Source organism: Plectropomus leopardus, chromosome 20, assembly GCF_026936395.1.
Source record: "Plectropomus leopardus strain MGB_pleo_1.0 chromosome 20, ASM2693639v1, whole genome shotgun sequence".
Classification (NCBI taxonomy): Eukaryota; Metazoa; Chordata; class Actinopteri; order Perciformes; family Serranidae; genus Plectropomus; species Plectropomus leopardus.
In genome coordinates, this window is record NC_142195.1 from 27,797,891 (window position 1) to 27,810,889 (window position 12,999).

The 12,999-nt window shown below is 41.5% G+C and overlaps 1 protein-coding gene across 4 annotated transcripts in view; it reads right to left on the reverse strand.

The window, feature by feature from the left end:
* Positions 1-571: 571 nt before the first annotated feature.
* The window catches only part of pitpnm2 (phosphatidylinositol transfer protein, membrane-associated 2), a 58,008-nt gene continuing 45,580 nt past the window's right edge, over positions 572-12,999 (reverse strand). For all 4 annotated transcript variants that reach the window (XM_088071192.1, XM_088071194.1, XM_088071195.1 and 1 more), the window contains 14 exons: positions 12,011-12,222; positions 11,034-11,209; positions 9,679-9,849; positions 8,799-8,930; positions 7,311-7,472; positions 6,962-7,216; positions 5,844-5,992; positions 5,547-5,663; positions 4,455-4,571; positions 4,201-4,349; positions 3,369-3,518; positions 2,682-2,865; positions 2,468-2,596; positions 572-1,808 (listed from right to left, as the gene is read on the reverse strand). In XM_088071192.1, coding sequence (XP_087927318.1) covers positions 1,440-1,808; positions 2,468-2,596; positions 2,682-2,865; positions 3,369-3,518; positions 4,201-4,349; positions 4,455-4,571; positions 5,547-5,663; positions 5,844-5,992; positions 6,962-7,216; positions 7,311-7,472; positions 8,799-8,930; positions 9,679-9,849; positions 11,034-11,209; positions 12,011-12,222 — 2,472 coding nt within the window. In that variant the 3' untranslated portion in view covers positions 572-1,439. The remainder of the gene's footprint in view (positions 1,809-2,467; positions 2,597-2,681; positions 2,866-3,368; positions 3,519-4,200; positions 4,350-4,454; positions 4,572-5,546; positions 5,664-5,843; positions 5,993-6,961; positions 7,217-7,310; positions 7,473-8,798; positions 8,931-9,678; positions 9,850-11,033; positions 11,210-12,010; positions 12,223-12,999) is intronic.

The following is a 12,999-nucleotide window of genomic DNA, read 5'->3' on the forward strand; positions in this document are numbered from 1 at the left end:
CTGCATGCCCTGTTCGTCTGCTTTCTCTTCCATCTGTGGAGCGAGTGTGTTGTTGGGTATTAAGGCCTTGGACGGCCCAGAGGCCACACTGAAAGGGTTAATAATACTACAGTCTCACACACACACACACTGGGGGATGGAAACGACGTTTTGTGTTTAAATACATGTTGTAGGAACGAACTTGTTGCGTGACTAAGACAAGAAGTGATGATTTTAAAACCAGCTCTCAGATGTTTAAAGGATCAGTTCACCCAAACTACAAAAAATACACATTTCTGACTTATGTTGGTGATATCTGCAGACCATTTTATCTATTTCATTGTTTTCTGTATTATGTTTGCTATTGTGTTGATAGTCATGTCAAATGTATCTTTTTTAAATGAGTTCGTATGTGTTGACAGTAACGTTTAACCCTTTGAAACCTAATTGTTTTGATTTCCTAAAAAAAAAGAAAATGGAAAAATGACAGTGAGCAACTAAAAAAGAAATTACATTTTGTAATTTTGTAAAAAAAAAAAAAAACATTAAAATAAAAAAAAAAAAAAAAAAGAAAATTAAAGTTAAAAAAAAAACAAGAAACGTACCTGAAAAAAACATTAATAATACATCTGTAGCATAATTTTGAATATATAATTGTGAGAATGAGAATAAAAATAAAAATAAAATAAATAAATGTAATTTTCAGGATATTTAGCCATTTTTGGATATAGACAAAAAGGAACAAATACTCATATTAAAAAGCCAGATCAGATTCAAACGAAATAATAGGCCTTTTTATTAATTCAATGCCTTTTAAGACTTTTTAAGGACCCTGTCTTTGTAAACTCTTATAAATAAAGTTAGAATTATTATTATTATACCACACAGATGAGTGAGCAAATATGTTCGTGTCATTTGTGATTTGGATGAACTGACTCCTTCACTTATTGCCAGTCATTTCTGCGGGTTTGTTGTCGCTCAGCTGACGGTGGGACAGAAACAGAGGTGAACGCCGTGGGTTCGAACCCGTGTCCGAAGATGAATCTGGCTCTGCAGTTTGTCCTGAGCTCATGAGAGTGTGAATGCTTGGACACTGTGTGTGTGTGCGTGTGTGTGTTTGTGTGTGTGTGTTTGGAAAAGAGGAGTTGGGGTCCCGTTATACGAGATCAGTTTAAGGCTTACAATATTTCATTTAATCCTTCCTTGACTTTTTTTTGAATAGTTAGTGATGTCTCCTATAAAAGTATTACTGTAAAAGAGTCATGCTACAGAATCGTCTTTTGTTCGCTGGATCCCGCTTGGCCTGATCGGTCCACTCCTTCTGGACAGATCCCTCTTTCCCTCCGTCATGCTGTAGTGATCACCTCATCCCTTTCTTATTTCTAAAATACAAACCCTCCATCCAGAGATCATGGTGGCTCGGGCCGGCGTCCTTCAACACCACAGCTCCTGTCTGAGCCTTATTTCGGGCCCAGTAACCCTCCGCTGCCCTCCTTGGTGCTCCCGCTGCGCCCCCAGCACCCCGCGGCTATACTCATGCTCCTCTGGGCTGCTGGCAGGACCCCTCGATCCCGCTCCATCTCGCACTGGCTCTGGGTTCGCTCGGTCCGGCCCGGCTGGTTGGGAGAGGCCGAGCCCGCTCCTCCGGGCTGCTTCGAGGAGATGGTGCGGAAGATGTGATTGCGCTTGCGAAGGAAGTCTCCTCCGGCTGCACCCAGACCGAAGCTGCCCTTGCGGAGGACCATGCGGGTGCTGGCCGACTTGGCGGGACGGGACCTCTGGTTGTACTCGAGCTGCGAGAGGTGGGAGGCGTAGCCGTCCGGGATGAACTGGAACAAAGTTAATCAGATTTAGTTGACTAGCCTGAATGGAGAGCCTGCAGGGAGTGAACTCACACGCACACACAGAAATAATCAATAAAACCTTTAAAAAGCCAACTGAAAACAGCAGTGGAGCCTGAACAAAGTGTTACTTTACCCTCGAACAAATGTGAGGTATTTGTACATTCTTTGAGTATTTCAATTTTTTTGTTTTTTTGACTTCATCACATCTAATACTTCATACTCCACTTTATTTATCTGACAGCTTTAGTTATTTTTCAGATTATTTTTACATTAAAAAACATGTATAGCTTATAAAATAGCTCCACCAAAGAAATATTTCACCCCCAAACTTCTCAGATGTTTTTACTGGGAAATTCTTTATAAATTGATCAATTTTGAATTGATGTATTTTGTTAAGATATTCTACAGTCTATAATGTATTCTTTTTTTGCAAAAGCATTTCTTAATGTGACTGTTCAAGGGTTAAAGTAAAAGATCACAATACTTCTTCTACCATACTCTAACATTTGAAGTGCAAATTGGTATTATTATAGATTTAAAAGTTGGCGTTTGATGGTTAAAATGTTGCTATGATGAACAAATGTACACAAACAAAAGCACCGTGCAGCAGATTTATGCCGTTGCTATCAGGTGTTATTCCGTACCTGACACTGGTGCTGCATCTTCTTCGTGGGTCTTCCCACGATGTAGATATGTGACGGAGGCAGGCCGATGGACGAGTACACAGAGATGTCCTTTGTGGAGCCGTAGGCTGCAAAGATCCTCATGTGCGCCTGATCAGAGAGAAGGAGGTCCACTTTCAGAGACTTGAAGGATTTTATGAAAACGCTGCCTCAGACTAACAGCCGCCTTCCTTACCTCGTTGATGAGGCCTTTGAGGAAGTTGGCCTTGTGTCGCAGCGGGTCGTGAACCAGCCCGTCGCAGAACGAGACGACGCCATGAGGGAAGTTATGCTGGGAGAGCCAGGCGACCACGCGCTGCTTCTGCATGTCAGGACGACCCGTTACGTACACTATCAAGTACCCCAAATCCTGCCAATATCTGCAGAAAACAAATGGAGCAAAGCGTCACTTCAGGCAGAGCAGAGCTGAGTTTTGTCCACCTCATGAATTTAAGCCCAAATTATCTCTCTTTTAGCTCTGTTTTTGGTCTCCACCAACTCCTGAGGGAAATATCTGTCTCTTTAGCTGCTAAATGCGTCACTTTGTTCACAATCTTGTCTCAAACACCATGGACACGGAAACATCTATATTGTCACTTGTCTTTCATGCTGTAAGCTCATTTTTCTGCAGAGATTTGCTCCTCTGCTCCGCTCTAATCACATGAAGGGCTCTTTCTCTGTCTGCTTATGTGTCCATGTATGTCTGCTTGTCTCTCTTGCTCTCTGTTTAAAATATGTGGAGGCATGTAATGCATATTATGGTGAAAAAAGTACAAACAACAACCACATAGCAAAGTTTGAGGGGCTCTGCCTTTAGTATTTTACAGTTGACTGCATGATAAAAGCACCTACTTGTGTGTTTCTATATATAAATAATCTTTACCTCACCACGTCCACAGCGCCAGCTCGAACCTTTGGATCGCTGCCCATTATAGACACACTGGCAGCAAACGACCCGTCAATACTGAACACAACAAACTCTGTTCCTCGTGGGACGATGGACAGATAACTGTCTGCGACTGTGTGGTCGCCCCTAAAAGAGAGAAAGATGAGTTACAGGAATCAGTGTTTAATGAAAGGGATTCATAAGATACGTGACCTGTACTTAGACGGAGTGTTTATGTCCTTTTCAGAACAGTAAAGGCATTTTCTGGAAGTACTTACAAATCAAAACCTGTGTCACTGAGGGCCAATTAATGCAGGATAAGACCCAGTATTTATTATTTTTATTACCTGGTGTGGTACACAGGGCAGCTATGTTCTACAAAATCTTTAAAGGGTTACAAAAAAATATTTGTAAAAATCTGAGGATCATTTGGCAGAAGGATTTAGGGTGTGAATTAAGCAATGACGGATGGTTAAAAATACTGTCAAATACTGAGAAACACAACATCCATAGGTTTTATTTTACTCCCTCTAAGGGTGCGGTGGCTGGTAATTTATGTTGGAAATGTCAGACAGAAACAGGAACTTTTCTACATGCAATCTGGGAATGTAAACTTGTTAACCCATTCGGGGAAAAAGTTGTGGCTCACATAGGGAGGTGGGTGCACACGACAATACCTAAATCACAAAACTATGCCTTATGGGGGACCGAACAGGAGTGGCAAATATATCAGTGGATATGTCCAACACCAGCAACAATACTGTCGGTTTGTTCATTTTTGATTGAATAAACAAATCAAAATTTGAATTATAACATTATCTCAACACACCTGACCACCATTTTGACAGGATAGACCCCGATACCGAGCTTTTTGCTCTCTGGGATGACGTAAGAGACACGTCCGCTGCTGTTGGTGAGCTCGGTGTGAAAGTACACCCACTCTCCGGAGGGAGGCTGCGTCATGATGTGGATGTCAATCTGCAGGACGCAAACATCTTTTCAGCACTTTGTGACCTCGACGACAAACGGTGACATAACTTTTTATCATTGGTTTGGTTGCAGCTGAGCGGTCGTCGTGGTTACCTTCTCTCCGGTGAGGGTGACCATGTCCAGAGGGCCGTACATGAAACGTCCCGTCACCATCTGGGCTCCGTCCTCCGTGAACACGGCGTCGTTCACTCGGTGGTTGGCAGTCACGTTCTGACACAGAGGAGGATGAAAATCAAAATACTGTCCTGTCTTAATTCAGTTTTTGTTAAACAATTACTTAAATAGTGTAACTTCCATCCACTTTTAAAGTTCCTTTAAAATCTCTCTAAAATAAGTCTTTTCACTGCACAGCTGCCAAAATCCAGCAACAGGAGCTCGAAATTGTTAAAAAAATATTAAATATCATCATACGTGACTTTGAGACCAAATACTGTTAAGAGATCTGGAAATAAAAATATGTTTAACATAATGCTTTTTATGATATCTATGTGATGGAGAAACTCATGTTTATTGTAAAACCTGAGCAGGATAAGTTTGATATCTGTTAGGCATCTTGGACTGAACATATATCCACATTTAGACCGAACTTCACTTGATCGAAGAAGACATATTTATAACATCACTTCCCCTAAATTTACATTAAGCTGCTCAACTGTTCATAGCTTATTCGTGATGCTTTTTATTCTTGTGACTTTCTTTTAAATTACTATTGTTGTAGATTTTATTAATTTCTTTAATTTTTAATGTCTTTTTGTTCTTTTTTTGTTTGATTATTTCTTCTTTTCAGAAAAACATACTATTGTTGTCGCTGTTGCCTGTAAGAATGATTTTGCAACATATACGTCTAATTTATTTTTGACTTTATTTTTTTCTCTTTCCCATTTTGGGGGGTTAACAACGGAAAAAAGTTATGTTGTGCTGTATGATGTGCGACAATTTTGATTCCAATAAAAATTTAAATTTAAAAAAAAAGTTTATAAGGTTCAATATTTAAATTCTGAATTTTTTTTGGGACTGTATGCAACTGTAGAAGAAATACTCAGATCATTTACTTAAAGATATACTCTGCAGAATCTAAAATTAAACCAGACTGAGTAAATCAGTATTTCAGTGTTGAAAATTTCTGCATGTCCATTCGATCCAAAACACGTTCTGTAGTAAATGCAGTTAAAAATAAAATCTCACCCTGATTTTAACATGAGTCCTCTTGCGGAGCCACTTCTCTCGCGGTTTGGACGGAGTGAATTCAGACACTTCTTTACCGTCCAGCTCCAAAATACTCAAGTTCTCGTGTCTCATCACCTGAGGAGGATAATGCATTTTTAAAAACAGAACTTGTTTAATCTGTTGCTGTCTCATACTAAACTAAACCGATGTGCTCTCAGACCAAAGCGGTGGATCCTCATCATTAAATACACTTTCAATTCAAAGATAAAATGAAATAAAATTATTATTATCAATAGAAACAGTAATAGTATGAACCTGTCTGAGTAAGAAGGAGACGACGTCTGTGGACTCCCAGTAGGAGGCGTGGAAGAGATGAGGCAGCGCCACCGTGGGGAACGCCGTCAGAGCGTCAGGGCAGTACAGAGCGTAGTCCATCCTCTTACTGCCCCACCACCGAGAGGCGACTGCAGCCGGGACGAAACAGAGACACAGTCAGCTCAGGAATCCAGCGTCTTCATCTGTGTGTGTGTGTGTGTGTGTGTGTGTGTGTCCACACTCTGCTCATCTAGAAATGCACAGATTAGAGCAGCGATACTCAACTGGCTTTCCTTAGGGGCCACTTTTGCAAAATGAGCGGAGGCCAGGGGCCGGTCACAGCAGCAACATACAGGTTTCTCGGATCTTAGGACAGTTCTCAGATTTTAGGACAGTTCTCAGATTTTAGGACAGTTCTCAGATTTTAGGACGTTTGTCGGCTTTTAGGATATTTCTTGGATCTTAGGACAGTTCTCAGATTTTAGGACATTTCTAGGATTTCAGGACATTGGTGTCTTATCTAGGACCTTTGTCGGGGGAGTTGGAGATCCTCTTCTGGCACTTTTTTTGATTAACAAGCTCTATTTCGACGCTGTTTTATGCACTCTGGCACCTTATGTGCATTAAAAGTACAAAAATCATTCCCAGTGTGAATCACTTTATCTTTATTGTGAATTTGAAAAAGGTTGGGGGGCCCTGAGCACCTTACTGGGGTCCAGATTTGGTTTGCAGGCCGTAAGTTGAGTATCACTGGTTTTGGGTTATCATGGACTGAAGTAGGTTAAAAGATGGTCTAAAGGGTTGCACTAGGAGGCACTGAAGTCTGAACTATGACAAAAAACAGACAGTAAAGAGTCGTAAAGATGAAACGCACACTCGACAGAGTACATCAGCTCAGACTCTGTGAGAACCTCGTCACGGTTTATTTTTTGTGTTCTTGCAGAAGAAAACTAATGGTTCTCATGAAACTGAGCTTAAGTGGAGTCATTTTCTTGGAAACAGGACTACTGAGGAGGACTATCTGAGAGAGGAAGACGCCAGAGGAGGAAGAAAAGAGCACAGGGATCGAGGACAGAGCATACAGCCGTCCGCTCCTCTCACTACAGCTCCCAGGGTACCTTGCTCTATGTTCTTCAGCACCCCGGGTGACGGGGGCTCCGAGCTGATGTCTGTGACGTCAGACGTGACATCAGTGAGGTCGGAGCTAACGTCCGAGCTTTGCTCAGACTTCACGCCGTTGTTTTTGGGAAACACCGGACGGACCGTCTTTCGGGAGCGCAGCGACGGGCTCCGAGAGGCGAACCTACTGTAGGGCAGAGCCAGCTGGGACAGCAGACTCGGCCGTTTACGGAGGCTGACGTCACGATTGTGCGCTGAGGGGGCGTTTGGAGGGAGGAAATGAGAACGTCAACATGTAAACTGTCACCAAAACGTGGGTCACACGCTGGAGGTGAGAGGAGGACTCACTGGTGGCGATGTTGGAGGCGGTGTAGGAGTCAGCTAAGCCCGACACCTGGCTGGCGATGCTGACCTCGCTGGCCCGGCGGGTGCAGCGGAGGTGGGGGACCCCAGGTGACGAGGACGACGGGTACTGCCCGTCCACAAACATATGTGAGTGAAGAGAATCCGCTGCAGAGATAATACTCATAGTTAGATCTTTATGTTGCATAAATGAATGAATCAATGAATGATATTTTGTTTTAGTCCTAACTAACTTTTTTTTTTTGAACACACAAATTCCTTTAAAATCATGTAAACTTTCTTTTATCTGGATATCGTTAGGCAGAAGTTTATTTTCAGCTCTGAAAATGATTTGAACAGTTTTGAAATCAACCAAATAGAGTTTGACTCACATTTTTCACTGCGGAGATGAACAACAAATATTCCAGTTAAAAAACTATGATTTGGATCTTATTTCTGTTGGTTTTAACACCGTTAAACACACATCTTCCTCATCCAGGTGCTGAATCCGAAAACTGCAGCTGTGATTTCTGCTTATTAATTACTCCCTCTGTCATAAAAACACACCTGAGTCTGTTTGTTTCCTCTGTCGCTGACGAGCAGCCTAATAAGTAAAACTTTTAACGAGAGCGGGTGACAGAGTCGAAATTCAGCAAAATATCTGCTGAGATCTGCAAACATTACAGACGCTTCAACACCTGCAGTCAGACGGGTTACAAACAAGACAACAGTTTATTTGGAGGTAAAACTGAACGTGAGAGCACCTGGAGTGTCGTCAAAAATATCTAATTACGCCGGAAAAAATGTGTCTGTTCGGAATCGGCTGAACAACAACTTAAAGTTTTGGTAATAATGTGTCCATCTGCTTTTGTTTTATCTTCCTAACGAGTTTGGCTAATGACTAATTATCTCAACGTTTTTGTTTTTTTGCCCTCGTTGCGATGTTCACAGATGTCTCCATGTAAAAAGGTATGTATGACAGTAACTTTACTAACGTTACATTACGGCTCTTCATCACTTGATTATATGTCGTATGAAAATTCGAATAATGTTAAGGTTGCCGTCCATATGCAGTACCTTCATCAGTGACCGGGGCCACCGCCAAATGTTGTCAATCCAACTATCCATGCTGCTGTCAACATAACGTTATGACACTACTGTCCAGCCAGATCCGTCTATGGTGAGGGCATCACATTTTGGGCCCTCTGGTGAGTCCTGCCAGTCGTGTGCAGGAGCACCCTAGAGTCTTGCCAGGCACTGATTAGCGAGCTTCAGAGGTGAAGTCGTACACCGGTGAAGTTTGTTACTTTCGGAAAGACTAAGGCTACCTACTCTTTTCTCTTAGTAATGATATCAGAACAGAAATTATGGTTAAAAGCAATTTCAGTAAGACTCAGGATGTTATAAACCAGAATTTCTCTTTAAAAGAGGTAAGAGATTGCGTTCAAAGAACACTAGAGGGATAAAGAGATGAAGAGATGAACCGATACTCACTCTCTGTGTGGGTCTGCCAGTTCAGCACGGGTACGGGAATAGACGTCTCATTGACGTTGCTGTCCTGGCCGCGGTGGGAAGCCGCACCTGCAGGCTCCAGCAGAAGCTGAGGGTTACTCTGCACCGTCTCAACTAGAGGAGTCACAGGAAGGGAAGAAGAAGAGAAACAAAAACTCATCTACATGTCTGGTGATGTCTGTTTGAACCAGTGTGAGATAAGATAATCCTTTATTAAAATTCCCATTGTTACAGAAGCAAGAAAAATATAGAAATATTATTAAAGAGCAAAGTGCTGTATAATAAAAACAAGGTGCAAAAAGTAGCATCAAACTGGTAACAAACTAGCATCTACACCTGGTATAAACCTGCGTTTATACGCACCTGTGTCTAACATGCGTCTCTCGCTGATCACCTGTGTTCAGAATTACATATTACCTGCGTCACTTATCCTAAAAGGACAAAGGGCCCTGAAGACAGTTATTACGTCCACACTCCCCCTAACTGCTCGCTAGTCATGTTAGCTGCTGTGTTGTTACAATTGGAGATATCGCTCAACACGTCTCCGTCCACAGGGCGAAACGATGGACCGTCACACAACGCTTTGTCCAACTTGTTGTAAAATGGACAAATTATGGAGGGTCGCTGCGCTGTTTGAAACCACCATGTCCTGCATTAATGACGTAATCCTTGTCTGTGATGCATCAGGAGCCAGAAGTGTTCACACTACAGAAGACATGTGGTCAGATCTGTCCCACATCTGTCCCCCGCTGTAAGTCATCTGAGTGATCAGATCATAGCAGCTGTTCACACGTGTTTGTGATTCGGTCTCCCAGGACACACGTTAACACCACGCACAAACAGGGTCTTTCTGTGGACTCACCCAGTAGAGCCGAGTGTCCGTCCCCCAGAGGAAAGCGCTGGTAACGAGGGACACTGAAGGGAGGCAGCAGGTGGAAGCGTTTGTCCAGGAGCGGCTCCAGGCGGGAGGCCGATGGGTCGGCCGGATGAAACAGGTTGTAAACCTGCTGACAGGCCGGACGCAGAGCCGACACTGCAAAAATATAAGAGTTAAAAAGAGATTTAATAAAAAAGACTTTGAGATAATACACGGAAGAAGTCATCAAGAGACACATAAACCGCGGTTTGATTGTTTTTTAATTTCTGATTGAAAGTTTCAAGTCTGTTTCACCGGTTTGGATACCTACTTTAGCAGTACATTTTAACTGCGCAATGTTTCGATGTAACAGTGTTAGATCGAGATGTTTAAGAGTCGATTCAGATATACGGGGAGCTTTTAACACAGTGTGTGGATCATTTTTTGACTCTTGCCTCAATAAATAAAGTATGAAAAAAGAAAAGGATTTATTGCCAGGTAGGTTTTCACACACAAGGAATTTGCTTTGGATTTTTGCTGCATCCATAAATACATGCAGTAAACATATTAAGAGAAATATAAATAAGGCAATGTACTGCAACACTCAAGAACATAATGTAGAATATAAATTATAACTAAGATACTTTTAAAAAGTGCATGTTTTCCCTTCACTCGACTATATCCGTCCCATCAAATAAAGAGAAAATCCCTAAAAAAAAAAATAATAAAAAATAAATAAAAAATACAGTGCTGGTTATGGTCGCAAAGCAACTGCAGATGCAACTTTACTCATCTGGGTATTTTCCAGGCGGTGAAAAACGCAGCATGGCCCTAAAAAAATAAAAACCTCCAGCTATAAACCACTTTACTATCACAACTTAAAAAGAAGCTGCCACAGCCACACGTTTAAAAATCTTTTGTGCTGTCGTGTTTTGCTTGTTTCGTTGGGAGTTATAAGCTTTCTATTGTTTGTAAAAGCTGCGTGATGATTTATGGACCAAAATAAGCCTCAATAAACCAAAACATGCTGAGAAATGAAAAGAGAAACATGACTGTGATCACATTAAGTTTATGAGTCCGGATGTTAACCCAACAGCTGTGAATCAGTAACCTTTAAACCCCCCAGCGGACACACACACTCAGATTCGCCGCCAAAAAGTTTTTTGGCCTTTGAGATCAGAAATGTGACCTCTGACCCCGACACCTGCCTCCCAGCTGCTGGAGACGAGAATCTCACAGAGGAAAAACATCAGAGGCAACAAATAACCACGTCCTGCTTTCATCTGGAAAAATGAAAATTATTACAAGAGACTGTTTTGTTTTTAAACAAGCATGCGCTTGATGAAAGACATTTCCCTCACCGTCTAACGAGGGCACCACGGTCTTCCTCAGAGCGAGCACCAGCCCCAGAGGAGAGCCGAACATGAAGAAGTCCGTCACTTCGAAGTCAAACTTTCCCAAAGAGCCTCCTTCCAGCATCGTGCTGCTGCTGGAGCGCCGTGAGCCGGGCTCCCCGTGGAGCACGCTGGAGTGGAGACTGGGAACATTCAGACAACGATATTAATGAAAAATAAGACAAAAAATATTCACGAAAATTGTACTTTTCATGACTAAAATGAGGCTAAAATGAAATAAAAAGTAACCTTTGACAACGAAAATGACAATGAAATTTGTCACATTTTTCATGAACGATTAACCCCTTGAAACCCGGATCGATATCAGTTTTCTTGCTCTTGTAATCTGAGCAACTTGCTTTGCTTTCTTTTGAAAACATGGGAAAAAGGCAACAAGTAACACTAAGAACTGCTGCAAATTGAAAGAAATTAGTACATTTGGAAAAATAATTTTTTGAAAAAGCTAGGTAAAAATGTCCAAGAAATAATTTTTGTAATGATCAGAATTATGTCAATTATATTTTAAATTATTTTACAGAATTATTATTATTTTTAAGCACTTTTTTCAGGTTATCTCAGGTAAATTATATTGTTTTTCCCCCTTAATTTTAGATGATTTTTAGTTTTTGGGTCATTTCTTGTTAAGTTGCTCAAAGTCTTTTTCACGTTTTTAAAAGAACTCAATCAAATTTGCTAATAAATAATTTTTTGCTAATTAATAAATTAATTAATAATATAAAAGAATTACGAAAAGACAAATGAAATGAAATAATAATGAATAATAAAATATATAAGTAATGAAATATTTAATCGAGTAACCAGTAAAATTAAAAATTCATAACGTAAACTAGAATAAAATGTCCTAATTTTTTGTTTACAAAAACTAAGAAATGCTGAGATCTGAGGCAGAGTCTGTGACGTTTGTGTCCATTTCCGTGTCTCACCTGGACAAAAAGGCCTGGTGGTGTTTGATGGTGTCCAGCTCGTACGTGGACGAGTCGCTGCGTTTGCGTGGAAGTTGTCTCTTGGGGTCGTCGGGCCCCGAGCAGCGAGGGATGTCGATGTTGCTGCGGCTGAGGTGGCGGCTTCCTTCGAGGGACGGCGAGGACGGAGAGACGCTGTTTATGACGATACCTGGAGAGAGAAGGTCTGTGTCCTGAGAGACGGAGGAAACAAAAAGACAAACGAGTGTTTAAAAGGTTTCTACAGTTTACATTTTTCATGCGCGGCTTCACAGAGCTGTTAGAGCGCCGCTGCAGCCCAGAGACGCTCAACCGGCTTCGCCTGAGGCCATTTTTCCAAAATGCCAGGAGACCGGGGGCCAGTCGCAGGACCCCATACATGTTTCTAGGATTTTAGGACATTTCTAGGATTACAGGACATTTCTAGGATTATAGGACATTTCTAAGACTTCAGGATGTTTCTTGGATATTAGCATAGTTCCAGGATTTTAGCACATTTCTAGGATTTTAGCAAATTTCTAGGATGTTTAGGGACTTAAAAGTGTTTCTAGGATTTTAGGACATTTCTTGGATTTTTGGACACTTGCAGGATTTTAAGATGTTTCCAGGGTATCAGGGAATTTCTGGGATTTTAGGACATTTCTAGGATTTAAGGTTGTTTCTGAGATTAATGGACATTTATAGGATTTTAGGGTTTTCCTAGGATTTATTTAGATTTCTGGGATTTTACGGCATTTTTGGGATTTACTGACGTTTCTAGGATTTTAGGGTGTTTCTAGGATTTCAGGACGTTTTTAGGATTTCAGGGTTTTTCTAGGATTTATTTACATTTCTAGGATTTTAGGACATTAGGGGCTCAGCTAGGACATCTGTTGGGAATGGCTCTATCAGGGCCCAGATTTGGCCAGCGGGCCATAAGTTGAGTGTCACTGCTGCAGCCTCTCAGTCTCGTTTGACGTCAGAGAGACCGT